The sequence below is a fragment of the Perna viridis genome, chromosome 6 (assembly GCF_037379345.1).
Source record: "Perna viridis isolate PV_CMFRI_1.1 ecotype Kerala chromosome 6, ASM3737934v1, whole genome shotgun sequence".
Taxonomy (NCBI): Eukaryota; Metazoa; Mollusca; class Bivalvia; order Mytilida; family Mytilidae; genus Perna; species Perna viridis.
In genome coordinates this window covers 754409-778896 of record NC_142450.1, presented here as the reverse complement: position 1 = coordinate 778896, position 24488 = coordinate 754409, and the positions used below count along the sequence as shown (strand labels likewise).

Sequence of the window (24488 nt, the reverse complement as noted above, 5' to 3'; positions counted from 1 at the left end):
TTACTCAGCTTATCATTCTGCATCAGATAAAAGTGATAGTTTTTAGATTTGATGAAAAAAGTTGTTTTTCTAAATTTTCTGGAATGTTCTGTACAGTGGATGTTTTATATTTTGAGTTGATTTTAGTGATTTATTTTTATATTTTAAGTTTTTGACCCCTGTTGTGGGGTCTTGTTTTACTCAACTCATTGTTCTGCATCAGATAAAAGAGGTATTTCTAGGATTTAAGGAAAAAAGTGGGTTATTTACATTTTCTGGAATATACTCAGTTGATATGCAAGTTTTGTATCCAGATTTGTGGGTGTATTATTTTGTTAAATCTCTTCAGAATGAAAAGTGAATTGTAATTATTTTTTTTTGACTTGTTAATGAAATATTTGCTTTCAAATTTTTGGAAATCAATAAAATAGACTAAAATTAAAGTTGTCATCATCGGCAATTAATGACTTTGTTCATTCCTATTAATTGGTGTAAATATGGATTACTTTACTGGAAAAATAAAAGTTAAGGATAAAAGAAGTTGACATTTTATTGTCATTGTATGGCAATGACCTTTTTTTTTTGTGGGGGGGGTGTTTATAGGAAATTGGATTTTATTTTTGAAAGAAAATTTAAGTCCAGAACTTTTTCCAAGATATATTTCTTATAAATGTCAAAAATATCATATAATGATCTGGAAAAAAAATTCTGTCCTTAATGAAAATCATAACATCCGTCCCCTAAGAAAATGAAATGGTCACATATGTGGCAAGTACAGTCTTTTAGTACAAGTTGTTGAATCTTTAATGATGTGACCAAAGATGTAACAAATGGTACACATTACTTTGATCAAAAGAATAAGTAGTCACTGTTTTGAACAAGTAAAAATTGGTAGTCACTGCTTTGATCGAGTAAGAATTGGTAGTCACTGTTTTGATCAAGTTATATTTGGTAGTCACTGGCTTGATCATATAAGAACAGGTAGTCACTGTTGATTGAGTAAAAGTTGGTAGTCACTGCTTTTATCATGTAAGAACAGGTAGTCACTGCTTTGGTCAAGTAAGAATTGATGGTCACTGCCTTGATTGAGTAAAAGTTGGAAGTCACTGCTTTTATAGAGTAAAAGTCGGTTGTCACTGCTTTGATTGAGTAAGAATTGGTAGACACTGCCTTGATCGAGTAGAAGTACATACACTGTTCCATCAAGATAATATGTCGTTCCCACAAGATAAAATGTTCCAAGAAAATAATTTGTAGTTCCCACAAGATGATGTCAGGCAATCTGCTAGAAAAAAATATCCGTTCTTAGAAAACTTAAAAATTTCTATGTAGAAAATATTTAGCTAAAATTTATCTGATTTTCGTCGAGTTATGGAATATGCTTCAGAAGTCTGGGAAGGGTGTGATCTTGATGTTAGTAATAGTTCAGAGAAAAATTCAACTCGAAGCTGGGCGTATTGTAACAGGATTTGCCTATCTTTGCCAGCAGGGAATCGATTTACTATGAAACAGGTTGGAAGTTATTGGAAGATAGACGACGATTCAAACGTCTTGACACGTTCTACTCTATTCATAACCAACTGTGTCCAGAATACATATTAAGCGAACTTATGCCCGCACTTAATAGCCATATTTCGGCGTATAATTTACGCACCCGTGCGGATCACACCCCACTTCAGATTAACTAGTACCGAAAGGTCATTTTTCTATTCAACAGTAAGAGACTGGAATCGGCTAAATTTAGAGACAAGAAATGCAAGAAACATAAGCATTTTCAAAAGAATCATTAAAGGACAGCGGGGAAAAGCCCTGAGTACTTACTTCAATTTTGGTGAAAGGAAAGTTAATGTTATACTTACCAGGCTAAAAAACATTTGCAGTTCCCCAAATGCTGATTTATTTCGTTTAAATGTAGTGCCATCCCCTTCTTATAGTTGTGGACATCCTTTTGAAGATTGCATCCACTATTTTATGGAATTCAATTTGTATAATAGAATTTCCCTGTTGGCACGGTTAGGCTGTTTTAAGATAACAATAGAATTCATGTTGGCTGGTGACGAAAGTCTAATATATGATGAAAACACAGATATTTTGCTTGTGTTCATCATTTTATCAAATGAACTGAAAGATTTAAATAATACTACATGTATATATAAAATGACTATCTCCCACATAACACCCAATCCGCCCTTTTTGCCAGACCCCCCTTTTATCCCATTTGTTTTAGTTTAATATCGTTCGTGTTAATTTGCCTTTTCCTATTTTCTATTGTTGTTATTTTTAAGTTATATCTAATTATTGTCATTATGCATTCTTTGTAATCATTGTTTGTATGGACGAGGACCTCCATAATGTTGTTATAACTTGAGCCCAATCCTATTTCTTTTATTGGGCAAATAAATATGTTTAAACTAAAACTTGAATTTCATGCGATAACTTTAGTTGTGGTAGACCAATTGTAGAATGTTTTTCTTCAGATTTTGACTATTTCTTTATATTGCGTTCCTTACTTTATTTGGGTAAACAAATTTATCAGCAGATTTGTTGTATGTTTGACCGTTTAGGAGTTATAACGGGTCAAAGGGCCCACACCCCAAAACATATATATGTGCGATATAGATTAAGTGTCCAAACCAGCTGTTATGTCCATAATGTATAAGTTCAAAAACTAATATTGTGTTCACACTTGTCCCAACTGTTCTGGGTTCATCCGCTGCGGTCGTATCAGGCTGTATTCGGCGAATCGTTTTTTCTTAACTTTATTTTTTAGTTTTTGGATTACTTTTGAAAGTCCATGCTTGCTCTTTTCAATCAGATTTCAGAATTACCGGCGTTCAAATTATAAGGGGCAAAAGGGTTCACGCTCAAAAAATTATTTGTTTTGGTCCAAATTACAGTGGGTTTTTTTTATTTTGTTTTGTTTTTTTTTTCTGTTTTGTTTTGTTTTTGTTTTTTCATGGTTTCCCTTATGAAAATCCCTGCTTGTTTTTTTTTTCTTTTAGATTCACATCTCTTGAGTTGTTTAGTTACAAAAATCATAGGCAATTTAAAGTCTTTGACACGCAACCGTAAGGCAGAACCATTTTTGCCTTAACTGAATTTTGAATTTTGTGCTATACTGTGTCTTAACCAGTGTGTCAATATTAAACTACAAGTCCCTATGCTTTAGTATGCCAAAAAAATAACATTATATCCAGGCTTGCTTCAAGTGAACAGAGTTCAACAGGTTGTGGTCATATCTTGCTGTGCTCCGCGAATTCATTTTTAATGAAAAATCTGGTTGTCAGTATTGTGAAGAAATTAATGATATTGGTAATCACATTTTATATGACTGTAAAAAATGGTAACTTCTGTCTTTGTCGTCCGTTGCCCATACATTTGTTTCGGTGTCTGTCAAAATCACCTCAGTACTAGGACTGTATACTGATAACGGTACCGTAATCAAATGAGTCAAACAGTCCTTTTGTCTGTTTGTCAGTCTGTCCGTTCGTCTGTCTGTCTGTCAAAATCACCTCAGTCCTAGAATTGTATACAAATAACGGTACCGTAATCAAATGACTCGGACAGTCCTTTTGTTCGTTTGTCAGTCTGTCGGTCAAAATCACCCCAGTCCTTGGATGTATACACATAACGGTACCGTAATCAAGTGAGTCGGACATTCCTTTTGTCTGTTGGCAGTCTGTCTGTCTGTCAAAATCACCTCAGTCCTAGAATTGTATACAAATAACGGTACCGTGATCAAACAAATCAGTCTGTCATTTTGTCTGTTCGTCAGTCTGTCGGTCAAAATCACCCCAGTCCTTGGATGTATACAAATAACGGTACCATAATAAAATGAGTCGGACAGTCTTTTTGTCTGTTTGTCACTATGTCCGCCAGTCTGTCGGTCAAAATCACCCCAGTCCTTGGATGTATACAAATAACGGTACCATAATCAAATGAGTCGGACAGTCCTTTTATAAGTCCGTCAGTCTGTTTGTCAAAACCATCTTAGTCCTAGAACTGTATACTAATAACGATGCAACAAACAAATAAGACGGCCTGTCCTTTTGCCCGTCTGTCACTATGTCCGCCAGTCTGTCAGTCAAAATCACCTCAGTCCTAGAATTGTATACAAATAACGGTACCGTAATCAAATGAGTCAAACAGTCCTTTTGTCTGTTTGTCAGTTTGTCCGTCCGTCTGTCTGTCTGTCAAAATCACCTCAGTCCTAGAATTGTATACAAATAACGGTACCGTAATCAAATGAGTCGGGCAGTCTTTTGTTCGTTTGTCAGTCTGTCGGTCAAAATCACCCCAGTCCTTGGATGTATACAAATAACGGTACCGTAATTAAATGAGTCGGACAGTCCTTTTGTCTGTTTGTCAGTCTGTCTGTCTGTCAAAATCACCTCAATCCTAGAATTGTATACAAATAACGGTACCGTGATCAAACAAGTCAGTCTGTCATTTTGTCTGTTCGTCAGTCTGTCGGTCAAAATCACCCCAGTCCTTGGCAGTATACAAATAACGGTACCATAATAAAATAGTCGGACAGTCCTTTTGTCTGTTTGTCACTATGTCCGCCAGTCTGTTGGTCAAAATCACCTCAGTCCTAGAATTGTATGCAAAAAACGGTACCGTAATCAAATGAGTCAGACAGTCCTTTTGTCTATTTGTCAGTCTGTCTGTCTGTCAAAATCACCTCAGTCCTAGAATTGTATACAAATAACGGTACCGTGATCAAACAAGTCAGTCTGTCATTTTGTCTGTTCGTCAGTCTGTCGGTCAAAATCACCCCAGTCCTTGGATGTATACAAACAACGGTACCATAATAAAATGAGTCGGACAGTCCTTTTGTCTGTTTGTCACTATGTCCGCCAGTTTGTCGATCAAAACACCTCAGTCCTAGAATTGTATACAAAAACGGTACCGTAATCAAATGAGTCAGACAGTCCTGTTGTCTGTTTGTCAGTCTGTCTGTCTGTCAAAATCACCTCAGTCCTAGAATTGCATACAAATAACGGTACCGTAATCAAATGAGTCGTACAGTCCTTTTGTCCGTTTGTCAGTCTGTAGGTCAAAATCACCCCAGTCCTTGGATGTATACAAATAACGGTACCGTAATCAAATGAGTCGGACAGTCCTTTTGTCTGTTTGTCAGTCTGTCCGTCCGTCTGTCTGTCTGTCAAAATCACCTCAATCCTAGAATTTTATACAAATAACGGTACCGTGATCAAACAAGTCAGTCTGTCATTTTGTCTGTTCGTCAGTCTGTCGGTCAAAATCACCCCAGTCCTTGGCAGTATACAAATAACGGTACCATAGTAAACTGAGTCTGACAGTCCTTTTGTCTGTTTGTCAGTCTGCCCTTTTGTCTGTCCGTCAGTCTGTCAGTCAAAATCACCCCAGTCCTTGGATGTATACAAATAACGGTACCATAATCAAATGAGTCGGCCTGCCATTTTGTCTGCCCGTCAGTCTGTCGATCAAAATCACCTCAGTCTTTTGATTTATACAAATAACGGTACCTTAATCAAATGAGTCGGCCTGCCATTTTGTCTGTCCATCTGTCGATCAAAATCACCTCAGTCTTTGGATGTAAATAACGGAACCATAATCAAATTAGTCGGCCAGTCCTTTTGTCTGTCCGTCACAAATTTAGGGAATCATATTCGCAAGTGTGACCTAATCATTCTGATTAATGCCACGAAGGTCAGAATTTTCTTTTCAGTCATTTTCACACCACTTACGGACAACCACTACAGTTGTCCTGTTCGTTTAACGTTCTACTGGGACAATTCTTGTAGAACTTTTAGAACATCAGACAGAGAGGGTGACCAGATGTGGCCCTTATTCGTTTGCTTAAGCTTTCTTGGGCAATACTTGAAGACAAATAAGTCATACAGCTGGTAAGTAAAATACGCCATAAAGGACTATAGTTAAAAATATCGCGTGAATAATGGTTCAAAAGAACGGAATAAGTCTTCTTGTCCGTCTGTCTGTCAAAAATACATATGTAGACGCTGATGTTACTTTCTTGTCAAATGAATATAAAACATTTCAGATGTTTAGTAGACATTTTTAAATTGTCATTATTCCGGACTCACGCCTTGTGTGCTTGCCTAAACTTCAATGCGTTATTCATGCATTCCTTGTGGTTTATTATTGTGTTTAAACTTCAATGCGTTACTCATGCGTCCCATGCTGTTTATTATTGTGTCTAAACTTCAATGCGTTACTCATGCATTCCTTACTGTTAATTATTGTGTCTAAACTTCAATGCGTTACTCATGCTTTCCTTGTGGTTTATTATTGTGTCTAAACTTCAACGTGTTACTCACTCGTTCCTTGCTGTTAATTATTGTGTCTGAACTTCGATGCTTTATTCATGCGTTCCTTGTGGTTTATTATTGTGTTTAAACTTCAATGCGTTACTCCTGCTTTCCTTGTTTATTATTGTGTCTAAACTTCAATGCGTTACTCCTGCTTTCCTTGTTGTTTATTATTGTGTCTAAACTTCAATGCGTTACTCATGCGTCCCATGCTGTTTATTATTGTGTCTTAACTTCAGTGCGTTACTCATGCGTCCCATGCTGTTTATTATTGTGTCTAAACTTCATTGTGTTACTCACTTGTTCCTTGTTGTTAATTATTGTGTCTGAACTTCAATGTGTTACTCATGCGTCCCATGCTGTTTATTATTGCGTCTAAACTTCAATACGTTACTCATGCGTTCCTTGCTGTTTATTATTGTACAACTCATATGAGATCATGATAAAATAAATGAATGCGATTCCATTCAAAAACAAAAAGAGACGGTCACAAGTGGTATTCATGTGTCAAGTCGCCTTTTTTATTCTATTTCACTCGAGGTAACCCTAATCACATATGCTGTAGAAATTGGTTTTCGACTACCCGTAAGAAAAATATGCACGATTTCTGAACCATGATATTTAATACGACTGCTGTCGATTAAAACTTTATGGCATCATCATCATCATCTACAGACAGATATTTTGTTCCCCGAAAAAAAAACACATAAATAGGATTGTACAACGATACTGATAAAGTATTGAAGAAAATTAGTTGACTGAAAATTTCAAATAGGAATGCACTAACAAGTAAGATGGTAGAGTTGACACATTAGACTTTTTATATGCATTACATACTTGGTGTGGCTAATCTGTATAATGTTGAAGATCCTCTACTGTCTAACCGGATACAACCTGACTGCTCTTGATCCTTTGAATGTTTATGTTGATTTAATACCACTCGAGTCCATTTACTACTCCTTAATATCTTCAAGGCCACTTAAATACGCTTGTACTCCCTATTATTACCAATGTACCGATAGTGAGATACCGTGAAACTAGAGAGCTCTTTTGGGAGTATAGATAATCCTTGTAATCCGAGAGGTTCTTTTGAAAACTGTTTTCAACTAAAATGCACCGCGTATTAGTATTTTAAGATTAAATAAATGATCAGTCTGGCTTCCCATATATGTGATGTATTATGACCAGTCTTGTATTATGATCAGTCTGACTTCCCATATATGTGATGCATTATGATCAATCTGGCTTCCCATATATATGATGTATTATGATCATTCTGCCTTCCCATATTGTAACAAACTTCAGTTAATTGTCGTTTACATTTTTTCCATACAGGACTATTTAAACTATCCTAGCTTTAAATACCACTAACAACGGTAAATCGAATCAAGTAGACCTTTTGTGAAATCACGAGATTGTACACGTATAGAAATTTAACAGGTCAGTTTTATATCAGTCGGCACATGGTCATTGAGTGAAGCATTGAGTTTGGTAAAGTAGCAGTGGGGAATTATAATTGTCAATTCAGGACATGGATATCCCTAGGCTAATGTTTACAATACTCAGGTAAGTTAATAATTAATTTTATATGGTAAATTATAGTCTATTTTGCTGTCGAGATGATATTTCTTGCTCGCGGTCCAGAATGTACGAGAAATTGCCATATTATGCAAAGGTATAGATGTTGTAAGTAATTTTTGGGTTCAATGTCTATTTACAGGGGTTTTTAGACCCGGTTTTGGTGTGCGTCTTGCACATAGCTAGAAGCGTCGACCTGTCGGTGATAAAATGGTTATCAACCTGATGTTCCCGAGATGGTGTAATAACGCCTAGAGTCGGTGAAGTAATGTCGGTGATTAAAAAAAAAACGTTGGAAAGCTAGGAATTTATTATTTTTGGAGCACAAAGTCCGTTATATTAATTTGTAAAGTAACCGAGAAGTCCGTGCTAGATACGTTCGTTTAACCAGTCATGGCTAACTGAATACAGCATTATAGTGAAATATATATCATCTGGTTTTCTCTTCGTCAATATAGTCAGGCAAAGCATCAAGGTAAGAATTTTCAACAGAAAGGAAGACGACAAGAGACTAGAACTTGCTTTATTTGTAAGAAGGTAGGTCATATAGCACCAAATTGTTCTTCAAGAGCAAACAAGTCCAAAGAGAGCACGAATAAGCAAAGTAAGTTTGGTTTATGCATACAAACACAGCAGGGTCATACAGTTGATGACTATATCAGTGGTATAACCGTTAAGTTACCGGGTGTTTCATGTAATGGAGACAAAGTGCAGGTACATGGTCTCGATATAGTTGAGGGTAAGATTAACAGTGATAAAATCTCTGTTTTAAGAGATACTGGGTGTTCTACTGTATTTGTTCATAGTAAATTTACTAGCTCAGATCATACAGGTCATAATAGAGACATATGTTTAGCAGACGGTACAGTGAAGCAGTGTCCAGAGGTGTGCATTAACGTTTCAACCCCTTATATTTCAGGCGATGTTAAAGCATTGATTTTAGATACACCGTTCGCAGATTTGATAGTTGGTAACTTTGTGAATATCTCAGTACCACTTAGTATTGAAGAAGTACCAGAGACCAGAGGTGAAAATGTTTTTGTTTCAGAGGATAAGATTCCATGTCATGCAGTTGAGACTCGGTCTCAAAGAAAGAAGCAGGTTGAAGAAGATAGGAATATAGGTGAGACTACAGTTAGGCTTAGTGGTGATACACCCACATCACAACCTATAGAATTTTCAGATATTTCTAATGATTTTAAGGTTTGTGACAGGAAACAGCTGATTAAGTTACAGAAGAGTGATGAGACTTTAGATAAGGTAAGATCATATGTTTGTGACGATCATCAAGATCAACAATCGTATTTCATGTACAATTCAGATTTACTTTATAGAGTGTATACGAAGCCTAGTGGTGAAGTTATACATCAGATTGTATTACCACGACAGCTGAGAGAGACAGTTCTTTCTTTAGGACATGATATACCGTTAGCGGGACATCTTGGGAATAAGAAGACAAGAGACCGAATCATGCAGCATTTCTTCTGGCCAGGTATATTTAATGAAGTAGCAGAATACTGTAGATCGTGCCCCGATTGTCAAATGGGTACAGCAAAGGGGAGAGTACCACGAGCCCCTCTGATTAGCATACCCCCTATTGATGAGCCATTCCAGCGAATTGCTCTTGATTTTGTTGGCCCTTTGCCTATGACTGATAGCAAAAACCGTTACATTTTAGTATGCGTTGATTATGCAACTAAATACCCTGAAGCGATTCCTTTGAAAGATCAGGAGGCTAGTACCGTTGCTAATGCTCTTATAAGTCTATTTTCTAGGGTTGGCATAGCTAGAGAGCTGTTGACAGACCAAGGCAGTAACTTTATGTCAGAATTGATGCTTGAGGTATGTAGATTACTACAAATAAGTAAATTACACACTAGTCCTTATCATGCAATGTGTAATGGACTTTGCGAAAAGTTCAATGGTGTACTAAAGAAAATGTTGAAAGCATATGCAAGAGCAAAGCCAAAGACATGGGATGAATATATCCCCTACTTATTATTTGCATATAGAGAGGTGCCAAATGAGAGCACTGGGTTTTCGCCATTTGAACTGTTATATGGCAGACATATAAGAGGTCCTCTTGCGGTGCTGAAAGAGGAGTGGGAAGAGCCGAGTACATGTCAACATTCTGTATTGAGCTATTTATTAGATACAAGAGAAAAAATGAGAACAATGGCTGAGTATGCCACTGGAAACGAGAAACAGGCAAAACAGAGACAAAAACTATACTATGATAGAAAAGCAAGAGATAGGAAGTTAGAGGTTGGCCAAAAAGTACTGGTGTTATTGCCTACACATACATCAAAGTTATTAGCTAGTTGGAAAGGACCGTTTGAAGTTACTGACAAAGTTAGTCCAGTTGACTATAAAATCAGAGTAAGAGGAGGAAAAGAAAAAGTATTTCATGTTAATATGCTCAAATTATGGCATGAAAGGGTAGATAATGATAAGGGTAATACTGTTACAGCAGATGTTGCTGCGTGCTTAAAGGTAATTTCAGGTCTTAACACAGATGAAGGTACAGATGATAGCGAGATGAATACAGCAATTACTCCCGTCTTACGTAGAAAAGAAAGTGTTGAAGATGTTAACATTTCTCCAGAGCTGACAGTTGAAGAGAACAAACAGCTACAAGAACTACTGTCTGAGTATGAAGACATCTTTAGTGATGTACCTAAGGTAACCAATATTATAGAACATAAAGTAATTACAAAAACAGATGAACCAATATACAAGCGTCCGTATCCAGTACCATACGCACTTAGAGACAAAGTTAAGAAAGAGATTGATGATATGTTAGCTGCAGGTATTGTTGAGCCTTCCGATAGTCCGTATGCGGCTCCTATAGTATTAGTTAAGAAAAAAGACAATACAATTCGTTTTTGTGTCGATTATCGGGACTTAAACAAACAGACAATCTTTGATCCGGTTTTGATGCCTAGAATGGACGAAGTGCTAAATAAAGTCAGCAGAGCACGATACATAAGTAAATTAGATTTAACGAAGGGCTATTGGCAAGTCCCCCTTGATTCAGCTAGTCGACAGAAGAGCGCATTTATTACACCGTTCGGACATTATCAGTTTACTGTTGCTCCGTTTGGAATGATGAATTCAGGTGCTACTTTTGTTCGTATGATGGACAAAGTTTTGGCAGGGTACGACGAGTTCGCTGATTCACGTGGGAGTATCATATTGAGCATTTACGAGCAGTATTTGATTCGCTTAGACAGGCAAAGCTCGTTGCAAAACCAAGTAAATGTTTATTTGGTTATGGTGAGCTGGAATTTTTAGGTCACATTGCAGGAAGTGGTAAGCTTAAACCTGTACAGGACAAAGTTTCCGCTATACGGCAGTTTCCGGCACCTGTAACTAAGAAACAGGTCAGATCATTCCTCGGTCTCATCGGCTTTTACAGGAAATTCATACCACAGTTTTCAGACATATCTGTACCGTTAACTGACCTCACAAAGAAAAACGCACCAAACAAAGTTAAATGGTCAGACACAACACAAAAAGCTTTTGACAAACTGAAAGATTGTATTTGTAGTGACTCTGTATTACGGAGTCCAGATTTTTCTAAAAAGTTTATTTTGCAGACTGATGCATCAGGAAAGGGTCTAGGTGCTGTGCTTGAACAAGAGTTTGACGATGGGAGACATCCAATCATGTTTGTCAGCAAGAAACTTTCCGGAACTGAATGCAACTATGCAGTGGTAGAGAAAGAGTGCTTTGCTATCATTTGGGCGGTAAAAACATTGAGAAATTTCCTTGAGGGTAAAGAGTTTACTATTAATACAGATCACGCTCCTTTACAGTGGTTACAGAGAATGAAAACTACCAACCAACGGTTACTACGTTGGAGTTTGATACTTCAGGAATTTAAATATAATATTTGTTACATTGCAGGCAAGACGAATATTGTTGCAGATGTGTTATCAAGATGTGATGACGTTTAGACAACCCCTGAGTGTTACAGAATTTTTTATTATAATATTCATGTACATTTTGTATTGTGATTTTATATATATTTCTTACAGAATTTTTCTGAAGTTTGTGTTTTGGTTGGACTAAATGTTCTTTAGTCTTTAGGAAAGGGACATTTGTAACAAACTTCAGTTAATTGTCGTTTACATTTTTTCCATACAGGACTATTTAAACTATCCTAGCTTTAAATACCACTAACACCGGTAAATCGAATCAAGTAGACCTTTTGTGAAATCACGAGATTGTACACGTATAGAAATTTAACAGGTCAGTTTTATATCAGTCGGCACATGGTCATTGAGTGAAGCATTGAGTTTGGTAAAGTAGCAGTGGGGAATTATAGTTGTCAATTCAGGACATGGATATCCCTAGGCTAATGTTTACAATACTCAGGTAAGTTAATAATTAATTTTATATGGTAAATTATAGTCTATTTTGCTGTCGAGATGATATTTCTTGCTCGCGGTCCAGAATGTACGAGAAATTGCCATATTATGCAAAGGTATAGATGTTGTAAGTAATTTTTGGGTTCAATGTCTATTTACAGGGGTTTTTAGACCCGGTTTTAGTGTGCGTCTTGCACATAGCTAGAAGCGTCGACCTGTCGGTGATAAAATGGTTATCAACCTGATGTTCCCGAGATGGTGTAATAACGCCTAGAGTCGGTGAAGTAATGTCGGTGATTAAAAAAAAAAACGTTGGAAAGCTAGGAATTTATTACTTTTGGAGCACAAAGTCCGTTATATTAATTTGTAAAGTAACCGAGAAGTCCGTGCTAGATATGTTCGTTTAACCAGTCATGGCTTACTGAATACAGCATTATAGTGAAATATATATCATCTGGTGTTCTCTTCGTCAATATAGAAATCTACAAAAAAATGTGTGAAATTAGTCTATATTTCGTCCAGTTATAATTATAACAAAAGTCCAAGGGAAACAACCCATTTCATTCGTTAATTTTACAGTACATGCAACGTTCGACCTTACCGGGAGGTGTGCAGAAAAATGGTGGTGTGTTGAGACTGCGAATCATTTAGTTTATGTGTTTATTTCATTCCATTATATTTAGTTCTGTCTTGTGCGTGTATATTTAGTTACATTTATGTTTATTCATTTCATGATGTCATTTATCTTGAATTTACTTTAGTTTGTTTTGTTTATTAAATTTATGTTTTACATTTTTTTGTTTTATATGACATTGGCCACTTGACAATCCAAAGAACTTATTTCTTTACACATATATGTGATGTATTATGATCAGTCTGGCTTCCCATATATGTGATGCATTATGATCAGTCTGGCTTCCCATATATTTGATGTATTATGATCAGTCTGCCTTCCCATATATGTAATGTATTATGATCAGTATGGCTTCCCATATATGTGATCATTGTGCCAATTATAGTAATTTTGCGAGAGGGGACATTGAAAATTTATAATATAGACAAATAAGACAACAAAAAACGTAGTGATTTTTCATATTTGTTTTATTATGAGTTTTACACTGACATATCTATACCACCAAATCCTGATATAATTTGAAAACATAGAAGAACTTGTAACTCTACGTGGTCAAGTTCACCTGGGTATCGTTGAATTGGGTGAAACCATTCAACATAAGTAAAAACGGGACAGTTCATTGTTGGTTTGGGGATAATTAAGATGATTTGCCGGCGACCAAAAAGTTTATGACTGGGGCAAATTAAAACATTTCGCATCAATAGTAATTATATATGAACATAATAGAATTCAGTATTTAATGAAATAACAATTTTTGTAGAAAAGCAGAGAATAAAAAAAGACATTTACATATTTGTATTTGATTTCCGTTGTTTCTTTTTAGAAATTAGAAATTTAGAAATTTTTGTAGAGTTCTCTGGCAACGCGGGTAGCCCTTCCTGTCACAGTTCCAAGTGGAGAAACTCTTACTGTGGCGAAAGACTCTGCTGATAAGTAACATATATATACTACATTTACATTGAAAAAAAAACATAATAGACGCTTGTTTATTACAAAAGACCAATTTAATTATTAAAATTCAGATAATGTTATGTGTTCCTTCTTTAATTATTAGTACATGTATGAACAAGTATTGCGTGCACTGCACTGTTATTGAAAACAAGCTTCGTGTTTAGAGAAAGGATAAAGCCCGAGGTTCCAGAAAAAACGCCCGAATATATATGTCTTTATTATGTAACATCTTTTATCTTCAGTTTAGGCCGCTGATTAACACAGAGAACTTATCAGACATATAGATGGCAGACCCGGCGTAGGCTCCGCCCCTGGAATCGACAAATTATTAGTTTGCATGAAACTTGTCTATTTTTGTTTCAAATGCCCCCCCCCCCCACGACAAAAAATATATATATGCGTCTCAGAATGTGACGACTCTATCTGCTACACTACTCCATCGGATCAAATTGGTGCAGGGAAGATATGTAAACGTATAGAAAGGTCTGAAAAATTCCCAACGATGTTAGAACTGTCAAATTTGCGATGCAAGTTTTTGGTCGTTCCCTCCGCGGGACTCGAACTCATACCGCTGTGACATCTATGACAACACCGCCTACACAAAGTCCAGCGCCCTAGACCACTTGGCCAGCTAGGTTATATAAAAATATAGCTTTCGCTGGCCGGGTGGTTCCTCCTCGTAGGATTAATCTAGGGCTGTAACTTAGTACATGATGTATGATAGTATGGGACAGTGGTATTGGGCGCTAGACTTTGTGCAGGCGGTGTTGCCATAGATGTCACAGCGGTACGAGTTCGAATGGTTCTTCATGATTATGAATACAAGCCTCCTCCTAATCCACCACTAATCCCCCGCCACTAAAGTGTCCAATCTTCCATCTACACTTCCCGCTCCTGTCGGCCTCTGAACAGTCTCTTTAGGTGCTGAGTTATAAGCCACATTATTGCACATATGAGACACAGAATTGCTGCGGAAAGAGAGAATCAAAATCCGACTCGACTCTTATCTGGGTCTTTTGTGCCGTAAACAATTGTTCCCATTGTGATCATGCCAACTGAAAGAGAACAAAATACATGTTTAGAGTATGACTGGTATAAGTAAATTGGAATGAGAAACAGCCTCTTCCTTTGGTATGAAATTCTTTTGGATGATTAAGTGGATTATTCATTGATTGATTTATTTAACGTCTTGTGGCAGACATTTTATGAATTTCAGGATGTAATTGGTTGGCCAATCGAAAGGAGCTTACTTTACAGTGTAGTCCAACAAGCTGAGTCGGATTTTATCGCCCTAGCTTACAGAAGCAACACCCAGGAGGTAGCATGTCACCCAATCGGATACAGTATTTAAACTCCAAGCCATCGAGAATTCTAAGCTGAGCTCAGTGGCGAATCTTGATGGAGGGTTACGGAGGCTGGAGTACCCCTTTTTGTTGGACAGTTTTGTATATATGCACGATATTTGGGCAAAATCGAGAGATTGAAGCGTGAGACTCCCATTTTAAATACATTTCTGAATTGGACTATGCCGTATTCACTTCTGTGCAATTTATAATTGAACTATTGTTCAGCTGAACAAGGAATGGGAAAAAAGCTATATAAATTCACTCATATGCGGCAAACTGCAACGACACGTTCATGTGAGAGCATTCACAATGACAACATCCTTGGGTATGATACATCATACAGAGGTTTACTCCGTCTCATATTATTAAGAACAGGGCCATACCAGTGGTTACAACAAATAAATCATAAGAAGCAGCTTTCAGAGAACACACTATAATAGAAAGCAGCAAACGGAATTCTGAACAAAGCTAACCATGAATATGTGAGTGACAGTTTTTATCGTTGGGCAACTTTATACTAACTTCCACATTGTTAACAAACGTCGCACTAAATTCCACACCGTTTTAAAACAGAAACGACTTTGTCAAGGTTACACTAAGTTCCACTCCCTTTGTCAAGGTTACACTAAGTTCCACTTCCTTCATCAAGTTTTGTCAAGGTTACACTAAGTTTCACTCCCTTTGTCAAGGTTACACTAAGTTCCACTCTCTTTGTTAACGTTATACGTTTGTAAAAGTACTGTTTTCTCACTTGATTTTCTTGAATACTATTTGTGCAGAAATAACTCTTATTCATTTGTTTTTGTTTCCCCCTCCCAGTCGGAAGTTGTCGCCGATGTTTCTTGTTTGTCCCATTATAGTACATTTGTTTATCATGGTCGCATTGTGGCAAATGTGACAAAAAAACATGGGACCCGTACACCCATATGGCCTTGAATACTACAAATATATTTTGATAATGATATTATATAGATATTAATACGGTAAACTAGACATATTGTGAGCAAGCACACAAAGAAAATACCCCCGCTTTCTAATTGAAAAACGTTGTTGGATTATCTCCTTGTATCATCGGACTATCCAACTGTAATTAATTTCCGACTGCAAGCAATCTCAAGTATGGACAGAAACCTCCTACTGATATAGATGTCTGTCCACTTCACCGGAATTAATACCTTCAATGAACAATCACGAGTGGTATCTGGTACGAGACCGCAATTAATTTTCAAGTGCATTTCAATATACACATTTGAGCAGATTAAAAAAATTCCTGAATACTGCAAACTGAATAAAACTTCTCTGGCCTAAAGATATGTACAAACAGAATTTTATATATAAATTGTAGAAAATTTTACCATCATTTTCTGAAATTAATACATATAATTCGGAGATAGGGTAAACATGACAAATGAACTGAGTTAAAAGTCCTAAATTTTAATCTTCTTCCACTGAACCAAATCACAACTTTTAGTCAGAATTGATTAATGAAAAAAAATCCCATGTAATTTTAACCTATTTTCTACCAATTAGAGGCAAAACTTCAGCAAATAAGTTTCCAGTAAAAATATGAAAAAATGTGGAATGTACCTACCACCAAAGTTGGAACTATATTCGTTGTATATACAACGAAAAACCAAGGGGAATTAATTGTGTTCTCGTACCATCTTGAATAAAGAAGAAACTGCTCATCCCATCCGAATCTACAGAGTTCACTTCCGGTTCCGCGATGTTTGTACAATTATATTCTGTTGAACTTTAAGACTCATTCATGTTGTAATTTTAAATTCAATATTCTTGGTATGTCTTAATTTTGTTTTTCCCTGAAGTGTGTTGTCAAAGGATTTCCCTTAATTTTGTTTTTCCCTGAAGTGTGTTGTCAAATGATTTCCCTTAATTTTGTTTTCCCCTGAAGTGTGTTGTCAAATGATTGCCCTTCATTTTGTTTTCCTTGTGTTGTCAAAGGATTTCCTTTCTTTGTAACTTCAGCAATACTACTTCTGCCTGCAGACGGATCCATAGAAATTTGAAAACTTGTACCAGCAACAATTTAATAAATTAATTACAACGGAAAATCAAGTCAAATTTGCATTGCAAAGAAATTATTTGTATAAAAAATATCTATTGTATTTCTGTTGTAGAACTTACATAAAAACAAAAAAAACCACCAGTAAACAATAAAAATCCTAGTCTTAATATAAAAAATCGTACACAAAAATAACTTAAACCTATCAGAATCATAAAGCCATAGATTGATTCGAACTTTGGTGATTTTTGCACATAGAAATACACAGAATAACATATACAATTTCTATAATTTTATCATGAAACCAATAAATATGGTTATGTGTGATATGATGATATATCATTCCCACATTAAACCAATAATTATGGTTATGTGTGATATGATGATATATCATTCCCACATTAAACCAATAATTATGGTTATGTGTGATATGATGGTATATCATTCCCACATTAAACCTACTTTGGTCATTTACTGTAGTAGTTATCACTAATCAAAGTGCTGATAGCACTGGCAGTTTTCGATTTTTGTGAAAATTGTAGCTTGAACAAAATTTTCAAAATTATATGATGTTAAATAAGATTGTGATCATACATTGCATTTTAAAATACTATTAAGAATTGTCCTATTTTAATATGTATAAAATGAAAGTCAATCTATACTATTGATCCAACTTCATACACATTTACAAATTTTTGTTCCATTTCACCTTTTCCCCAATTTTAAATACATCCAAAAGTTAATGAGAATTTACATTCAAAAGCTATGTTAACAAAGTATTTATCCTACATAACAATTATACTTAAATAAAACCAGTATCAGCTTAAGAAAATAATTTCCTTAACACAAGATTTTCAAAAACTATACACTTTTATCAATTTGAATTTCCTGCCAATTTTACTTGGTTAAAATCGCTGCTCTTCACTTCCTGTTTATGAATGGTATAATATTAGTAATATGATGGATAATTTACTTATAAGTGTGTCAAAATGAAAATATTTAACACAATTTATCCTTCCAGACACATTACTGCAAGAAATAAATTCCCTCAATGTAAATTTATTACTAAATATCTTTCAAGGCCAAAAAGGAGTCCCTCAAATCTTGAGTTAATATGGAGACTAGATCTTTATTATATTTGCATAAATAATAGAATATTATTGAGCAGATAAATTGCAAGAAACATATTTACTTATTATAAAAGAGGTATTGAATAATATAAAAGGAATTATACTTTGACTATATTTTTGTGTAGTACTCAGAAATAGCAGGGAAGTTCAGTGATAGACTGGTGACGTAAAGTATTTTGATCCTGAAGGATCAAAAACCCAAAAAGGACAGATCCTGTTACAACAATGAGTACCAGAAACTGAAAAAAAAATCCAAAATAACTCAAGCATTTATGCTCCTAATTTAACTTTTCAAGGTATAAATAGTGGTTGGGTTGAGACGTCTATTTATACATAAGTATATAAAAATATCAATATGTTTTGTATTGCAATTTTCAGAGTTATCTCCCTTTCTAGTTCATTCAATATGATCTTAAACTCCTATGAACAAATCAAAACCCTAATAAAAGTTTTTATTTTAATACCTGGATCTTCAATCAGATATTTTTCCAGAATTATTCCCCACCTTTTTTTCCATATATCTTTAATTAAATTATTTAAGACAACTTTCCAGAAATTTCAGGGGAGACAATTTGATTTGTTTTTCTGTTATTCAATTTGTTCACTTAACTAGCTGAACCATTGAGGACACTGATGTTTAATATGGAACTGATTCACTGCCTGTTATCAAGTATTTATGTGACTATACCATCGTTGCAGACTTCTATTTTGTAAATCATATCTGTTCCGTAAGAAAGAATACGATAATAACCCTACAGTGATATGGTCGACATAGCTAACGGCATCCTGATTGTTCATGTGGATATACCTTTAAAATCCCATTGAATATAAGTAATAATGAAATTAACAAACTCAAAAAAGGTGATAGGTGAGTGAAGCTCGCTCTTTAATGTACTTAAATAAAACCATATTTCAGAATTTCTCGGACATTATCAAAATAAAAAGCTTTGCCAAGCCCAGCATAATACGAGCACAGATAGGTAAACTGTTCATCTGAGGCAAGTGTGGACACAAAATCAAAAACATTTTTGGGGCATTGTCCCCTTTGGACCCTTATAACTCGAAAACTGTAAGAAATATCTGAAATCTGATTGAAAAATGCACGCAAAGACTTTCATGAGGAAATTTCAAAACCAGACAGGAAATAAACAAGCTATAGTCAAGAAATCAAAAAAAAAATACTTGATTCTGGCCCCTTATACTTACTTGGCTCAAGTCACAACCAAACAAATCTATCCCAGTCTTCCAGTGTTATGACACCTTGTAACACAATTTCAGAAAGATTTCTTCACTAAAAGTCAAGTTATTGTCTGAACATCAGGAAAATGCATATTTTGGCCCCCTTTTTGGTCTCTTATTTCTAAAAAGTTCGAAATCTTTACCCCAAAAATCAATCCAAGTCTGACCATTGTGGTATAGAATATTACGGAAAAATATCACAGATATTCATATGCTTTTATTGGAGTTATACAATTAAATCCATGAAATGCTTGTATAGGACACTTTTTGGTCCCTTATTCTAAAACTGTAAGGGCCATAACACACAAATTCAATACCAGCTTTTCTTTTGTGGTCTGCAACCATGTTATAAAATTTTATAAAGATCAACCAATACTCAAGTTATTGCATGATAACCAAGTGTCTACAAACTAAGGTCTCACTAACCACTACTAACGTTTCCATTACTTTACATGTTAAACAAGTGATTTTCAATGTTTCATTGTGAATTCCCAGGACAAATGACATCTTAAAGTTGCATACCACTGCGAAGCTGGGAAAATAAGGCTTTCAAAATCATTATGCTAATGCTACAATGATTGTAGAAATTCTTCACAAAATTTACTTGAATAAATAATATTGAAAAACCACATTTTTACCTCTTCTGCTAACTGACAGCATGGAGGCAAATTACTCACATATTGTAAACAATATTCATACACTTTTGTAGTAAATTACATATATGATTTTGAAGTGCACATTCTCAGCTTTATTTTGACTACTTTTAATCAGAATACACACAAATAATGCACTTACAATGCATAGGTCTAGGTTCAGTGTGTTTTTGGTCCTACATAGGGGGTGGCCATTTGACCCGGAAGTGGTTAGTGAGACCTAAGACATGGACAGCAACATATCACCACAAATTTTTAGCAGTCAGATAAAAACTTACTTGAAGTTATTGTTTAACAAGGCTCTCTCTGCCAAACCTGGAACTGTTTTACCAATAAAATTACAAATATCTTTTGCAAGCTCCCAAAAATAATCCTATATAAAACTTTGCATAAATGGTAAATGACAAGAAATCAATTTTATTTAAAAGGGAAACTACTCTATATTTCACTTCCACTTTGGACAAATGTATTACTCAAATAAAATGACAAAGGACTGGCAACAGCAAGGATAAACAGGAAAAATGAAATTAAAGGTGAAATATTAGGTTCAACCGTTTTTTTTCCTGCTTAACCTATTTAGCATAATTAACAGAATTTGAATAGTAACAACAATGACGAAAGGTGTCATCTGACACAAAGTGTTGGAAATTCTAATGGGTTAAAAATTCCAGCAAACAAGTTTTTTTTAATGCATAATTGTATATGAGATACATCTCAATGCTTCTAACTGTGATTTCCTTATTTCATAATTGTCGCCATTTCAACAGGAACTACGTGTGGTACCAATTTGCATGGTTTTTGTGGTTGGGCCAGACCAAGAAATTTGGTTCCCAATGAAACAGATATTCACATCTATGTGTTTACTGAAAACCTCAAAACCACGAATTGAAGAATCCACAAACTTGTGTCTCTTCCCTAATCCACGAAAATTGGGATCCATGAATTAAAGTACTTCCACAGTAAGTCATAAATAGCAAAACAGTTTACTAGCAAATTTAATTTCAAGTGAAACCTCTTTAGCTAACTAACAAAGCAGACTTCAACTTATATGTTATCGTGGTTAAGTCAATCACTATATTTTAAATTAAAAATTAAAAAAATGAACATATATTAGGGAGCGATTTACTAATTCTTGAACAGGGTATACGAAATTACCTGGTTTGTGGTATTTCATAACTTATAAAAAGTGAAAACTGACCCAAAGCAGGTTATTCATATAACTTGTTCAAAAGTTAGAAACATTCTTGATAACTTAATTTGAATGGATTCTAATCCAAATATAAGAATGTGTACGTTATCAGTATTTTGTTTAGGTTTACATGAATTACAGAGTGAGAATTAGTCAACGTAAATGATGTCATAATACCAAAGCAAGTTGTACATAATAACTTGATTTTCTCAAAGAGAACCAACCAATCAGAAAGCTTGTTACAAATCAAATTAAACCATTTACTAAGAAGTAGCAAAAATACATCTTCACAAATTAGTAGTAGACATTTAAGCCAGAATGTAAATTGCAAAAAAAAAAAAATTGTTGCGAAAGTAATTTAATTTCCTTAAATGCCAAAATTACTACTTAGATGTCTTATCATCAAGAAGACTGGAAGATCTGATGTTCTTCACAAAGACCAGAGATATCATTTATAGATTGAATGACATTTGGACCTATAACATAAGATTGTTCAGCCACCGGTTTTGTATGGCTGTTATGAAGTATGGAGTTATGGCAATCAATATTGTTCTGAAGAGTCCAGTGATGGATCCAAAGACAGGGAATGAGGAAAAAAAAACCTGAAACCTTCATCTTTTGATAAATTACTGGACATTCCTCATTAAAAAAAAACAAACTGTGAATCCACCCCTACAGTTTAATGATGATACTGAAGTACTCACAGGAAGAAAACTATACCCCAGTGACCATTTAATTACCCAACCAAAGTAAATCTGTTTGACAGAAAATTATTAGTGGTGAACTCATCAGCTTTGTCTGAAGTAAAGAAATAAGTTATGGTCAGTCACATGGTCTTCTGTTATGCAGAACTGACAACACTATCAATTAATAAATACACAACAGGGACACCTACTAATGCTTTAAACAAAAACACAGAGTACCACTCCATGCTAAGGGACACCTACTAATGCTTTAAACAAAAACACCACTCAGAAAGTACAAAGATTTTACAAATGGAAAAAAAAAAACAAATCATTCTTAACAAATTGAACACAATTTAGGTCAAATTGTTCAATAAACATTTATACAAATAACGGCACAAAATTTTACAACTGGTAGGAAAAATTCTACCATAATATTACAAGAAAAGCTTATTCATTCAATCTATTTGTGGTTTTGTACAGAAATATACGTTTTTACATCTGGCCTGCTGAAGCTGAGCTCAATTTTGTCCATATAGTAGGACCAGTGTGATGCAAGACTCCATACCAAGTAAAGAAGGACAAATATTCAAGTTGAATGTCAGTCTTTCAGAAAGTGCTACACTGTTAATTGATATCAGTGCACAGTGAATTGTTTTACATAGAACTGTTGCATTTCTATCAGTCCTTTAACAGGTGCCATTGTGCAACCTGTTGCCTTGGTTTTGTTATCATATCATTCCAATGTCTTGATTCTAAAGGACCACTTTTGCTACCGAGCATGACCTTGCCAATCATTTCATTGCGGCCGACTTTGTCAAAGTCCATCACAGTCACCTCTATATTTGCCTCACGAATTCGTTCCCATGGTATTTCAAAGATGAAAGATTCATTGTACACAGGGTTTAAAGTTCGCATTTTGATTGAGGTCTTTTTCTTCTCAGTTTTGGTGTTCCCATAAAGAAGCCATAGCTTGACATAGGGATCTGCAACAAAAATATCAAATAATTTTATTCATTAATACTCAGCACATTGGTATAGCAACATATATTTAGTTTACTATAAATAACTTATATACAATACCTGGAATAATTTGAAGTTTAGCTGTACATTTACAACACAGTATGGCATTGTGACAAAAAAAAACAATGAAAAATGTCAGAATAGAACTACAGTTTGGAATGGACATTTGCCCTGTCAGAACAGAATCACTCTTTGGAACGGACATTTGCCCTGTCTAAACAGAACCACTGTTTGAAAGGGACTTTGCCCTGTCAGAACGAACCCTGTTTGGGACGGACATTAGCCCTGTCAGAACAGAACCACTGTTTGGAACAGACATTTGCCCTGTCAGAACAGAATCACTGTTTGGAACGGACATTTGCCCTGTCTAAACAGAACCACTGTTTGAAAGGAACATTTGCCCTGTCAAAACAGAACCACTGTTTGGGACGGACATTAGCCCTGTCAGAACAGAACCACTATTTGCCATGTCGGAACACAACCACCATTTGGAACAGACATTTGCCTTGTCTGAACAGAACCCCTGTTTGGAAGAGACATTTGCCCTGTCAGAACAGAACCCTATTTGGAACGGACATTTATCCTGTCAGAACAGAATCACTGTTTGGAACAGAAAATTGCCCTGTCTAAACAGAACCCCTGTTTGGAACGGACATTTGCCCTGTCAGAACAGAACCACTGTTTGGAATGGACATTTGCCCTGTCTGAACAGAACCCATGTTTGGAATAGACATTTGCCCTGTCAGAACAGAACCCCTGTTTGGGACGGACATTTGCCCTGTCAGAACAGAATCACTTTTTGGAAAAGACATTTACCCTGTCAGAACAGAATCACTGTTTGGAACAGACATTTGCCCTGTCAGAACAGAACCACTGTTTGGAACAGACATTTGCCCTGCCAGAACAGAACCACTGTTTGGAATAGACATTTGCCCTGTCAGAACAGAACCCCTGTTTTGGATGGACATTTACCCTGTCTAAACAGAACCACTGTTTGGAACAGACATTTGCCCTGTCAGAACAGAACCCCCGTTTGGAACGGACATTTGCCCTGTCAGAACAGAACCCCCATTTAAAATGGACATTTGACTTGTTGGAAGAGAACCATCATTTGGGACGGACATTTGCCCTGTCTGAACAGGAGCCCTGTTTGGAACAGACATTTGCCCTGCCAGAACAGAACCCCTGTTTGGAACAGACATTTGCCCTGTCAGAACAGAATCACTATCTGGAACAGACATTTGCCCTGCCAGAACAGAACCACTGTTTGGAATGGACATTTGCCCTGTCAGAACAGAACCCCTGTTTGGGATGGACATTTGCCCTGTCTTAACAGAACCACTGTTTGGAACAGACATTTGCCCTGTCAGAAC

The 24488-nt window shown here is 35.7% G+C and overlaps 2 protein-coding genes across 14 annotated transcripts in view; one reads left to right on the top strand and one right to left on the bottom strand.

Moving 5' to 3' along the window:
- The first annotated feature begins 7938 nt into the window (after window positions 1-7938).
- On the top strand, window positions 7939-11830 carry LOC148613140 (uncharacterized). Its single transcript, XM_088586259.1, has 3 exons — window positions 7939-7968; window positions 8283-11058; window positions 11166-11830. The coding sequence occupies exons 1-3, from the start codon at window positions 7939-7941 to the stop codon at window positions 11828-11830; spliced, it is 3471 nt and encodes a 1156-aa protein (XP_088442385.1).
- Window positions 11831-16123: 4293 nt separating this feature from the next.
- LOC148613139 (synaptotagmin-7-like) overlaps window positions 16124-24488 on the bottom strand; it is a 185115-nt gene continuing 176750 nt past the window's right edge. For all 13 annotated transcript variants that reach the window (XM_088586319.1, XM_088586325.1, XM_088586326.1 and 10 more), the window contains one exon: window positions 16124-23078. In XM_088586319.1, the coding sequence (XP_088442445.1) occupies window positions 22774-23078 (305 nt within the window). In that variant the 3' untranslated portion in view covers window positions 16124-22773. The remainder of the gene's footprint in view (window positions 23079-24488) is intronic.

Bases quoted from the DNA above. Each gene is read 5' to 3' on its own strand.
- LOC148613140 (XM_088586259.1), top strand. From the start codon at position 7,939: ATGTACGAGAAATTGCCATATTATGCAAAG. The intron at 7,969-8,282 runs GTATAGATGTTG...AACTGAATACAG, and splicing joins AATTGCCATATTATGCAAAG to CATTATAGTGAAATATATAT. The intron at 11,059-11,165 runs GTATCATATTGA...TGGAATTTTTAG, and splicing joins GTTCGCTGATTCACGTGGGA to GTCACATTGCAGGAAGTGGT.